At 42.7% G+C, this 13,598-nt stretch overlaps 1 protein-coding gene across 3 annotated transcripts in view; it reads right to left on the reverse strand.

Moving 5' to 3' along the window:
* The window catches only part of kif13a (kinesin family member 13A), a 363,930-nt gene that overhangs the window by 58,984 nt on the left and 291,348 nt on the right, over positions 1-13,598 (reverse strand). For all 3 annotated transcript variants that reach the window (XM_041183792.1, XM_041183793.1, XM_041183791.1), the window contains exons 26-28: positions 6,461-6,493; positions 1,644-1,743; positions 1,321-1,447 (exon numbers count right to left, since the gene is read on the reverse strand). In XM_041183792.1, the coding sequence (XP_041039726.1) occupies positions 1,321-1,447; positions 1,644-1,743; positions 6,461-6,493 (260 nt within the window). The remainder of the gene's footprint in view (positions 1-1,320; positions 1,448-1,643; positions 1,744-6,460; positions 6,494-13,598) is intronic.

Raw genomic sequence — 13,598 nt, forward strand, 5'->3', positions numbered from 1 at the left:
AAATGAGAGCTTGTCCACTTTCGCAGGAAGAATAAAAAAAGCAGAATATTATTTAAATGGAGAGACACTGAAAAAATCTATCATACAGAGAGATCTGGCTATCCTGGTACATGTATCACAAAATGCAAATGGTTTGGAAGGCAAATGGAATGTTGGCCTTTATCGAAAGGGGGTTTGAATATAAAAGTAGGGAAGTATTTCTACAGCTGTACAGGGCCTTAGTGAGACCACATCTGGAGTACTGTGTACAATTTTGGTCTCTTTACTTAAGGAGGGCTACAATTGTATCGGAAGCAGTTCAGAGAAGGTTCACTCAGATGATTCCTGGGATGAAGGGGTTGTCGTATGAGGAAAAGTTGAGCCAGGTTAGGCCTATACTCATTGGAGTTTAGAAGAATCAGAGGCGATTGTATTGGAACATCTAAGATTCTGAGGCAGCTAGGAGGATGTTTCCCTTGCAGGGGGATTCGAGAACTAGGGGGAGCAGTTTAAAAATAAGGGGTCTCTCAGTTAAGACTGAGATGAGGAGGATTTTCCCCCCCAGTTGGCTGTTAGGCTTTGGAATCCTGTTCCCCAGAGAGCAGCGGAGGCTGAGTTAGACAGATTTTTGATTGACATTGGAGTCAGGGTTATGGGGACAGGTAGGAAAGTGGAGTTAAGGCCATAATCAGATCAGCCATGATCTTATTGAATGGTGGAGCAGACTAGAGTGGTCAACATTCCCATGCCTGGTCTCCACTGGTACCTCTTTTGCTTCATTTACTAATCCAGTCATCGTGGGGAGAATTCCAAGCACAAATGAACACTGTCCCAACTAACTAATTATTGTGAAATATTAGCTGAGGGAACAGGGCACTGGGATATTTCATCATAGAAGTGTACTTGCACTTATAATTATCAGCATGGTGAGGAGATCCCAATTTCATCAAGGCCACTGGAAAAGGGCTTCAGAGACAGGTAAGAGAGTTTCAAATTGTGAAACAAATTACATTGGACGGCCTTTGAACACTGGATAATCTAACAATTAGTTATTAAGCAGCAGTGTTAAGTATCACTTGACCAGCTCACTTTGAATGGAAAGTGCGTACTGTGCAGAGATTTAGATGCAAGGGGGAAAAAGTACTTGAGACAGGGAAAACAAATCTCTAGAAATGTATGGGAGCAGTTAACATTTTTTAATATCTAGATTTCTCAAGAAGCTAAGAAACTCTCAGCTGGACTGAGAAAGATCAAAAAGAAAGGGAATGTTCCACCTCTAACACTCACAGCAACTTTAAAGCAGAGTTATCACAAGAGATTTGAAGTAGGAGTTTTACTGACCAGTCTGCAGGGGCTCCTGGAATTCCACTGCCTGGAGCAGGAACAAGCACAGCATTTCTCTCCTCAGTGAGGCCCACCCACTGCTCCACCAGCCTGGCTTCCCTCTCCACATCATCTTCTGTTTTTTCTACATGAAAAATCACAAGATGATATCAACCAAACAAACAAAAGTACTAGCAGATACGTCTGTGGTGCTTCCTGGTAATTTCTTCTATCATAGTTTTGAAACTCTTGAAATGTTCTTGCTGTGGCCTTTGACACCCACTACACCTATATCTAATAAATATGTACATCATGTTGTACACTGACTGAAGTATACACACCTTGCTTGTTGATTACTTTCTGAATTTGTTCATCTAAGTACTCCCGACGCTTCATCAATGCATCAGACCATCTTTCCCGCACTTCATTCAAATCTTCCTCCTGACCAATTACAAGGGTAAAGGTATAAGACATTGCTTACTAGTGTACATTTTGGTACTTTGAAAATGTATTGTGCAGTGCCACTGAACCGTTCTACAAGAAGTTACAAAAAGTTTGCAACCTACCAGTAGTTAGTTGCAACCTCCCCTTTTTGTTTCTGCTGTTTAGAGAAACTGCTCCATCCCAGAGTGCAGGATGAACTTAATACTGTGCTGACAGAATTTACAATCACATTTCCAATCTACATCTGAGGTGTTCAATGTGCTTTTTTTCTGACTGTAATTTTCCCAAAATTGGAATGGAATCAATAAAATAGATTTCTAAATATAAACCACCTTAACTCTACAATTTTTCTGTCATTCTTCCCTCATCTCTTAAACATGTTCACTCATGCTGAACTTGAGTGAGAATCAGTTTGATATTTAACCACAATGAGCATCCCAAACCTATCCTCCTGATAACTCAAATATGCACTTCCAAGCAGGGGATCAGTGGATAAGCATCATTGGTGGGAACCATGTCCTTTTTCTGTTCCTTTCCTCCCTAAATCAATAGTCCCGAGTCTAATTATAATCCTGCAGCTAAATCACAAACTATTGCAGGTCAGGTACTGAACCTGGGAACCTCCTGTCCCATGTGGTGCAGTTCCATGCTTGTGCCAATGATGTATCAGAGGAATACCTGCTATAAATGGCCAAATGCAAGTTTCTACTAAATTTATAAGTCAAGGTTGCAAAAGAATAGGGCCATAACCATTGTAAAACTGTACAGTAGCACTTCAAGGGTGAAAATCTTTGCTGTTGTTTGGCCTTTAGCTTACCTGCATATTTGACACCAGAAAGTTTCAATTGAGGTTCGCAAGTCTTTGTAATGATTAAGAAATAGATGAGACCCTTCACAGGACAGATCTTTTATTTTCAAATACCCCATGCAGTGGTTACATGCATTCATGCTATAAGCATGGAACTTGTAGTAAACAGCAGTTTAATATTCAATATTACTGTGGCAAGTAGCAGAGAGGAAGCTCCTCAAAATGTTAGTAATTGCAGGAATCGAAATACTCAATGTTCACCATTCATGGTAACTGCGTTTTCCATTTTTATGCAATGCTCTGAAGAAAACTGGAGATCATGATGTCTTATTAACATGATGAGTGGAAATAAAATTAATGTTTGTGCCCATTTAAAGGATCAAATGAATCCAAAGGTTTTTTTTTAATTATTCACAAATAGTATGAAAAGATACTCAACAGATACTATGGAAACATGTCACATATAGGATAAGCCATTATTTAGAGAGGTAACATTCTTCTTTCAGCAATTAAAAGCAGAAGTGTCACCAATTGCATTAATTTTCATATTTCATTCTTATTTTTTGCCACAATTTATAAAAGTTTATGCTTTTCCACTGTTAATTTTTTTCCAAAATTGGTATTTCGAGCCCTGCTTTAGTGTACATAGGTGAAATGGAGATGGAGCATATCTTTTTCTACCTGCATTTAAAAAAAATAAAGCTTTCAATTCACTACTTCATTCAAATGCAAAAAGGAATATTCCAGTCGAAACTAAGTTCAAACTGCAGATACTTCTGCGCAACATTCTCAATCTTTTAGAACATTTCCTTTTAATAAAGAGAATTAAAGCTTTTATGGCTACAATTATTAACTTGTTTTCCTTTTTTGTTTGTAAGTGTTTCATAACTAAAATACTGGCTAACTTCCTGGAAACAACTCATAGATTAACCAAAACAGTTGAGCAGTGTATGCTTTTAGACACATTTAACCATTACATTACTTTAGTCATAGCAAAGTGCCCCACTTGTTTTCAGACTTAGTTTCCCCAAATTATTGGCTTTTTCTAATGACCATAAGTAAATGTAATTTTTAATTTATCACATATAAACATGTGTTTATGCTTTATCACATTATGCCAGAAGGTGGCACACAGGAGATCAGGAATTGACATGTTGAAACACCAAATTTGTGCCTGTGTTCAGAGTAAATTGATCTGAAACAAATATGCTGGAATATTCTTGTTTAAACATTAGTTATTTGGCATAGTAACTTAAGAGAACTGAACCTATATGGTTAAACAATTGCAAAGTTGGATTAATGACAGTCTACTGAAAGTCCTGTATGTGGACAGTTTCTTCAATAATATTTTACACCTAAGTTAGAGAACTGACTTAAATCATTGGGTCCCATTCCACCCTAATTGCTTCTTCCCCGGTGCCCAAATAACACTGTGATCCAGTGACAATGGTTATGCCTTCAGCTTTGCATACACTGTTTGTTTGGGGCACTGAGCCATTCCTCAAAAGCCTCACATTCAATGGCCTGGACTTTGCAGTTATAATGATGGCATTACAACTGTGAAGCTGTAAGCAATTTCTGGCTTCTGCGCATGCACAGGTGAATGCAGGAATCCAGAAGTTGCTGTCAGTCATTTCATGTTCCTGCACAGGATGCACCTTTGAAGTCCTCACTCATCTGATGAGAGCTTCCCCTTTAATGCAGTAATATTGTTGTTTGAAACCCCCCTAAAAATCATGCATCATTAATGAGGTTTAAATGGGTTTTTAATGAATAACGAAATCATTCTTCTGAACAACCTCTCTGACTCTGGAAAACTAATTTTATACCACTGTAATGTCAAAGCTTTCCATTGTAATAAAAAATCCATAATTTAATATAATTTTTGAATGATATTCCAGCTTCTGCAGTACCCTCTAAATTTTTTTTTAAGTAAATAGTATTTTCTGGTTTGCCACCTCTGAGAATTGTTCAATGTGAGCGGCTGCATATTCTGCTATTTTTATTCATTCACAAGTTGCTGGTGAAGCCAGTAAGGCCTTCATTTATTGTCTATCCCTAATTTCCTCAAGGAGGTGGTGGTGAACTTGATGACATCATTGTTGTTCGATGCCTATAGTTCTCCTTGACTTGGCACCAGTTTCAAACTAACATTGGGAAAGGTGAAATCCACAAACTACAACACACAGATCACTAGATCTTTGCGTGCAGCATTCTTCCAGGCCAGCAACAAGCACCATTGCTTTGTCGCTCACCACCAACTTTGAACCATACCCTTGTCTGTGTTAGGTTAGTTGTTCTCAGGCAGGATAGTTGGGGCATTTTGGTTTGTTCAGCATTTCTGGTCTAGCAAGAGGAGGAAAAAGGTCCCTCTCCAAATCATTAATCACTGACCATGATGCTAGGTTACAGGTGCTCGTCATTTTATTGAGCAAAGTAGCCTGTTTGTGGGAAAAATACCACTGAGAAATACAATCTTTTTTTCTGTGTTAATTACAATTACATAACTGCAACAAAGAACGATTTCATGATGATGAAATTACATCAAAAATCAGTCTCAACAGTTATTTCTTGGGTCTAAAAGCAACAGTTATTCAAAAATCTGATACCAAAATATAAAATGGGTATAGAGGATTCAATTTGTTCTTGTGATTGTAAAATTAAGAGCTGTATGTAGTATAGGCAGGTGATACATTAATGGATTATCAGTAACTTCATGACAGTTACAATGGTCATTGTTTATTTCGGGGATTGATTTGGGAACATTGGCCAAAAAATCTCAACTATCGTTGGTCTTTGATAACCACTGCTCTTTGGATCCTAACAACTATGTGACTGTAATAACAAATAACATGACGAAAGTGGGATCTGATTAATTTCTTAGTCAAAGCAAATCCCTTTTTAAAAAAAAAAGTTTTTACCAGGATCATAATTAGAAAGGAGGATTCAACATTTTCTTCCCATTTATTATAATATGCAATGGTATGAGCAAAAATTTATATATTTGAAACATGATATTTTTTTAAATCAGTCTAGAATTTGAACACATGAATTAACAAGTTTAGTTAAGAGCTAGATCAATTCTTCATCATCCTGCATTAGAGATTAATTCACATAGGTACAGGTTCCATGTAGCCTAACAGTGTAAGAAGATTTCACTTGTTTACATGCTTAGCTGTAGAGGGAAAGTAAATGTTGAAGTACAAGATGTTTAGCGATGTTCTAACAGTCTGATGGATAAACGATTTACACCATGCCAATTTCCATAAGATGCCTGAAAGAACAATGAAACAGGATTCCAATATCTGACTGGGTTTGATGCTGGGACAAAAAAACAATATAAAATGTTGTTAAAAATTGAAGCAGTATTCTAAATTACTGAGATGACAAGCTGCTGTTCACAGGCAAACTGACTGCAAGAAAGCACAGTCTAAATTTCCATGGAGGTGAAAAATGAATAATACATGTTTCTGCATGGATCCATACCAGGTTTACTCTGGTACATCTGGTTCAACCATCTGTAATGAATACTTGGTTGTCATTATTCACCCTCCCCAAAAGAACAATTTTAGATGTATCGACCTCACCAAAAGTTAAACTTTCTGATGCTCATGCCTGTACACATCATGTTAAGATTTGATTTAAACAGCTTCAAACAACAGTAATGTTAATCCAAGCATGATTAAGGGATACACTACTTTCCTGTGCTATGTGACATCTATTTTATCTCAGAAAATTACAATTGGATATTGTTAAAACTGAATGGTTTAGAAAGTGCATACAAGAAAAGAAACTATCGCTTGTTAAAACCTAAACTTTCCATCTCCATTGCCTAATTTGCGAGTCAGTTGCTGATGCTGGCCAATGTTGTGCTTCATGCCATATAACTTATGATAGCAACGATACCTGGTAACTATCCATATCCTCCTCCTCCTCTTTCTGGCAGGAGAAAATAAACTTAGTAAAGACACTGTCATGCAAACATTTCAGAAACACCACTTTATCACAAAGTTTTACACTGTTCATAATAAATACATAGTGTTTTGTGATTTATCTTCAAAATTATGCATCTCAAAAAGATTAACTACAAAATTCACAACTGGCTCTTCAAGAAATTTATACTGACAGTAATTTGAGACAGGATGTGAATGAGATGCAAACAAATTGATGGAAACTCTTTTCAAAAGCTATTAGATCCCATAGCACTCTGTTGTAATGTAAAAAGCATTGCAGTTTTTCATGAGCAACAAATCAAACGTGTTGCAACATTTTTTTTTAAAATGAGGTTTTGAAAAAGCTTAAGAAATTCCAGACGAATATGAACAGAAACACAAAGCAGCAGCTAAGAAAATACCAACAATAATCAAACTAAAAGATTCCAATCCCCCCATTCTATTCTTTGTTAATTAGATATTGTTTTATTACTTTTCAATTAGTATAATTTGCATCTAATAATTTGAGTAACTCTTCATCAGCTACATCAGTAGCAATCCCACTGTTCAAACACAGCCCAGGTACATCATGTAGCAATGCCCATATTTCAAACACAGCCCAGGTACATCATGTAGCAATCGCTATTGTTCAAGAACAGCCCAGACACTTTATGTATCAATCCCTGTTGTTTAAATTCAGCCCAGTGACATGATGCAATGACACTTTCCCTGCCCAAACAATATTTAACACAATCGCAACACATCATGCAGTGACCCCTCATTAATCATAGTCCAACTACCTCATGCAGCATTTCCCCAATTATAGTCCAGCTATGTTAGTTGATTCCCTATAAGTGCCCTATGTATTATGTAGTCATCTCCCATGACTGAAACACGCTTCAGCTCCATCATGCAGTGATCCCTATTACTCCTCATCCAGCTAAATCATGCAGTAAATCTCATTATTCAAAGTCTAGCCGATGATGCAGTAATCCCTATTACTCAAAGTCCAGCTGCATCATGTAGTGATGTCAATTACTTAACACAGTGAAAAGTCATTGGACGCAATTGTCCCAGATTTGCACAAAGTGCAGTAGTTTTACACGCCAGCTTTTCACATTGTATTGACCCATTCCCAGTGCATCCCACTCACTAATTGTACATTCACAGGGAACATGCCAGGTCACTGGCAGGCAGGCTCGGATTTGCCCACCACACTGTGACCTCAATGCTTCCTTGCTCCGGGCACCATTTTTAAAGTGCACCAGAGTGCAGCCTACTTCATGTCTTCAGACCAGGACTGCTCCAGGCAACAGATGGCCCTGAAAGCAAAGAAGATGGCAGCCCTAAATTTAGTGACGCCTCCTGGACACAGCGGAAAGCTGCCGCGATGTCCTCTATCCCCGCTCTGGCCGCAGGAGATCCACCAGAGTCACCAATTCAGCCTGGGAGGCAATTACAGCAGTGGTCAGCGCCAACAGAGCACAGAGGAGGTCAGCCATCCAGTGCAGGAAGAGGATGAGTGCTCTCATCCATTCTGCCAGGGTAAGTCAACCACCTCATCACTCTCAATTCTCGTACTCGCAAACCCATCACATATCCACAGGGATCTCATGCCTCAAGGGACAACACCACTAACTCTCACGCATACCCTCACTTCTCCAATGGACTCATATTCTCTGAAGCTCACGTCCTCATCCCATCCATGGCTTTGCTCACCACACAAACATTTCGCACAGTGTTATGCATCCTGCTCAAACTCTCTACATCTGTTTTCATACAAGAGAAGTTGGCTCACAACAGCAGGGAGGGGCCCTGGACCAGGGTTGGAGTAGCCCACATTAGGCCCCTCACTCACTTTGAGGAGTGTGCCATCACACTGACTAGTGAGGAAATGGACCATGCTTGAAGTGACAGTGAGATTGGCAGTGAACACCCACATCATCCCCCTCTCAACGGTGAGTGCTCTCTCCCCTGCTTTTGACTCTGCTGCCATGGACTAATTATCTTTACTTTGGTTCATAGGGAGCTCTGCCAAGTGACCGTGCCCTCAGCCAGCCAGTCCCACAGCTCCATCCAGGAAGCACTTCCAGCCAAGAGGACACCTCCATTGAAGAGCTGGAAATAAACAGCCTGGAAGACCCATCACAGTGCTTACCCACACCTTCCATCAGTGCAGAGAACACATCTCAGTGGAACCAAGATCTAGATCAAGTTTGGGTTAACAATCTGATGGTCACCGCACGGATATGTGTCTGCAGCAGTAGGAGATAGGTTCAGCCGAGCTCCCTGACACTCGAATGACTGCTGGAGAAGAGATATCTGTGAGGTCCGAGTCAGATTAAGGGCCTCTGGATTCAGCCTTCCAACTCATTGTGGGGTATCAGCAGAAGGTGGGGGAACATCACGCAGAGCTGTTGGAAGCCCTCAACAGAGTGGCACATGAGTCGGGTGCCTGCGCCCAGCTGCTCTCTGATGAAATGGTGCCCACATGTGCGTGTATGGAGGTCTCCATGGGAAAGATGGCAGATGCCATGGAGACCCTGGTCCAGCAGAACACGGAGATGCATGCAGACCTGCTTTCCATCATGGTAGTCATGGGCAAGTTCCTGCAGTGGCAACATGAGGGGGAAATGGGGCACCTTGACTTGGCTCCAGGTACTCCATCCTCTCAAGGAGCTACACCGAGGCCTTCAGAGGAGTGGCAGCTGGACACCCCTTGGGAGTCTCAGAGGCTGTCCTCTCCCTCCGAGTCCCCTTTGCCTGTGACCCCCCTCAATCTCGTCCTCTGTCATCGCAGAGGGAGCAGCTGGCCCACAAGAGGACAGCCAAAGCAAGTTGGGGTCCTCAAGCCTAGGTTCTCCAGAGGACCTACGCCGAAGTCATCTGAGGCAACAGGGCCAACCATTGCACAGGCTGTCTTCACCCCTGCTGCGGATGTCAGGGCAGCACCTAGAAGCGGTGGTAGGCCTTGAAAATTGAAGAACTTGTGATCACAAGTGGTTGCACGGGTGAACACATTTTGTCACTTTTTAATCTGCAAAAAATTCACTTTCACCGAAAAATGTATAATGGTGTCTTTCAGCTTCATTTACAAGCTTCATGAGTCCTCTCCCTGCATTCCCCCACCCAACATTGGCAGTTCAGCTGCACATAGCTGGACTACGACTGATTCTGGAGGGAGAAGTGTGTGTGTGGGGCAGGGCCTTTTGGGACCTCATGCAAACAGTCTCCCATGCACATAGAGCTTTCCTCCAGCACACGTATCTCAATGTCCCAAGCATTTTCAATGCTGCCTGCTGGGGTTCTCTTTCAGTCGTCCATCTGAGCTGACCTGCATCCCTGCCCACCCACTGATCATACTCCCATGCAGCATCTGTGCCCATCCAACACGAGGCTCCGCTCACTTTTGATTAGAGAATAATGGTAGTGGTCACATTTCTGCTCAGCTCCCGTCCTTTCCCCTCCCCCAGTCGTTTATGTCCTTTCCCCCATCACAGTTGAACCCCTGGCATCACCGTCACCTACCAACCCGAAATCTTGTCACTCCAGGTGTTTAGGTGAACATGCACATTCCGTTCCTTCCTAAGATTCCCACCCTCAATCACATTGATCTCCCTTCCCATCCCCAGGGTCTGTGTCTGCCTCTGAGTACCCACCAATCACCCTCGCTGTCCCTTCTACCGCTACCGTTGTATCCTCACCCTCCCAACTCACCCTGCCCCCCTCTCATACTCATCATACCCTTCCACCACACCCACCCTCAGTTTGCTCCCAGGAGGCAGTCATTGATTCCACAGACCCCTCCCTTCCACGTTCACCTGGACAATGAAACCCCTTACTCCCCCCTCCACCCTGACTCCTTCCCCACTTTGAACTCCTTCCCTTACACCTTCCTCCCCTGTTGCCGCATTCTCCCCCATTATACCTCCTCCTCTGTACTCCCTCCACCGGGCCAACACCTTCATCTCCACCCTTCCAACCTCTCTCCACCGACACCTTCGCCCCCTCCTCTAACCTCACCCCCTGATATGTTCTTCCCCTCATCCCAACCTCACAGCCCGACGCCTTCATTCCACAACATCCCTCTAACCCCACCACCCCCCCCCCGCAACCCCACTCCCAACCCCTCCAACAAACCATCGGTACACCTTCAAGTCAAACTCAGACCTTCCTCTCCCTCACCCCCCAACTACCCGGTACACCTTCCTCTCCCACTCATAGCTGGACCTTCCTCTCTCCTCCTTCGCCGATCATCCATAGCAGCCCATGGCCAAGACCATGATGTTCCGAAGCAGACCCGAGACATCAACAGAGACCTCCCACCTTCTGAGAGCTGCTTCATGGTGGAGCCATGTCCATGAGAATCCACCCAGCATGCAATGCATGTGTTCCTCCAAGATCTTCTGCTCCTTGGATGTCCGCGATCTGAGCAAGACCCGAATGGCAAGTCCCAACTTCTGCACATCACACTTGTCCAGATGTGTTTTCGCACCGGTGTAATGGTAAACCTGCCGTGGAGGGACGATTCCGATTGGGCCTTACTCTGCTTCCCATTGGTGGGATGCAAAGCGGGTTCATGCCAGCCTCCAGGGGATTGACATTCCGCCATAGCGGAAACCATCAGATGATCCTGCTGTGCTTTCATGCAGCGCAAAACCAATTTTTTGTCCTTTTCACCATATTGTCATCCTCCCACCGCCCGCCATGATGCCTAATGCCAATGGGGCCGGAAAATTCCGGCCAATGTTTTAGCAATTTGCCAATTACTCAAACATAAATCTAGTTATGTAGGTGACTCCACCCTTTCCAATTGCTTAATACAGCCATACAGCACCATTCAGCAACAGCCCTCCACAGCATCACTGTGAACTAGCTAGTGTTCATTTAATAACATGAGTCCATAAGGCAGTCTCTACTTGGCGTAGCTGCTGCAATCAACGAACTGAGCAGTTGTCATTTGAAGCATAGCAGGCCACCTCAGTCCTGTGGAGTGCATATCCTGTTCCATATGGTAAAATCCAGGATGCTTCTCAGGTGCGAGAAGTGTCATCCACTGGAGCAGCTCAAGTTCTGGGTGTTGGAGCTTGAGCATCTGGTTTCACTGCAGTGCATCCGCAAGGGTGAGAGCTATGTGAATAGCATGTTTCTTGACATGGTCAGATTGCAGCATAACAGCACACAGGCAGAGGGAATAAGTGACCACCAGGCAGTCGAGGAGGACCAGGAATGGGGTGGAGGAGTCACGAGTGCATCTTGTTCTCCAACTGGTATTCAGGTCTGAATATTGATGAGCGTAATAGTTCCTCTGGGGAGTGTATACTTAACCAACTCCATACCACCTTGCTAGCTCAGCTGTACAGGGGTGTAGGAAGAAATTGTGAAAGCCATTGTGATCGGGAATTTTATAGTTAGGGGAACAGACGGGTGTTTCTGCAGCTGCAGTCATGAAACCAGGATGGTATGTTGCCTCCCTGGTGCCAGGGTCAAGGATTTCACTAAGAGACTGCACTCTTGAGGGGCAAGGGTGAACTGCCAATGGTCACCATCCATATCGATACCAATAACAAATAACATTGGTAGAAAGAGAGGCAAGGCCTTACAGGCAGATTTTAGGGAGGTGGGAAGGAAACTAACAATGGACTCAGAGGTAGTAATCTCCAGATTACTGCTGGAGCCAAATACTATTATGTATAGAAATAGGGGGATAGAACAGATGAAGAGAGAGAGATGGTGCAGGAATAAGGGCTTTAGATTTTTGGGGATACTAGGACAAGTTGTGGGTGAGATGGGATCGATAAAGTTCAGACTAGTTGGACCTCAACAGAACCCACACCAATGTCCTCTCAGGTGATTTGCCAGTGCTGTTGGGGTGGGTTTAAACTAACTTGGCAGGGGAAACAAAGTGCACATCGGACTGGGTGAGGTGGGGTAAGGAAAGGAGGAGGGGCAGCAGAATTAACTAAGGAGAATATTACAGTGCTGGAGTAAGAGAATGTCCCAGTGTGGTAAAGGACAGAATCTATTTGGCTCAAGTTAGGACACAATAGAGGTACAATTACACTAATAGGTGTATTCTATAGACCAGCAACTACTGGGAGAGATAATGAGCAGGAAGTTTGCAGGGCAATTACAGAGAGATGGAAAAACTATGTATTCTCCCATTGTGACTATTCTAATTATCTTAATATACACTGGGATGGTAACAGTGTAAAGGGCAGAGAGGGGGAAGAGTTTTTGAAATGTGTTCAGGAGAGTTTTCTGGATCAGTGTGTTTCTAGTCCACAAGGAAGGAGGCATTGCTGGATCAGGTCCTAGGGAATGAGGTGGATCAGATATCAGTAGGGAAATACTTAGGGGACAGTGATCATTCTATCATAAAGTTTAGGTTAGCTATGGTAAAGGACAAAGAGTAATCTAGATTAAAAATACTTAATTGGAGGAAGGCCAATTTAAGTGGGGTGGGAACAGATCTGGCTCAGGTAAACTGGAACCAAAGATTTGTAGGCAAAACTATAACAGAACAATGTGCTGCCTTTAAAAAGAATATGATTCAGGTATAGTGAAGGTACATTCCCACAAGGGTGAAAGGTTAGGTAAGCAAAGCTAGAACTCCTTAGATCTCAGGAGAGATAGAAAGTACAATAAAGGAGGAAAAGAGGTTTATGACAGATACCTGGTTGCTAATACAAGTGAGAACCAGGCTAGATATAAGAAGTTTGGTGGGGAACTGAAAAAGGAAACAGAGAGGCAAAGGGAGAGTGTGAAAAGGGACTAGCAGCTAACATAAAATGGAATCCAAGTCTTCTGTAAGCATAGTAGTTAGAGGAGGGTGTGGGGCAAGAAAGTCCCACCATAGAGTCATTATGCATTCTGCAGCAATTAGTGAGAGAGATAACGAGGAAGGAGGCCATTCTGACCATTAAGTCCATGAAAGCTCTCTGTAGAGCAATCCAGTCAGCCCCATTCCTGTACTCGATCCCTGCTGCTTGGCAAGTTTACTTCCCTCAAATGCCCATCCAATTTCATTTTGAAATCATTGGTTATCTCTGCTTCCACCACCCTTGTAGGTAGAGAGTTTCAGGTCATTACCACATGCTGCATAAAAAATT

The sequence above is a fragment of the Carcharodon carcharias genome, chromosome 3, assembly GCF_017639515.1.
Source record: "Carcharodon carcharias isolate sCarCar2 chromosome 3, sCarCar2.pri, whole genome shotgun sequence".
Classification (NCBI taxonomy): domain Eukaryota; kingdom Metazoa; phylum Chordata; class Chondrichthyes; order Lamniformes; family Lamnidae; genus Carcharodon; species Carcharodon carcharias.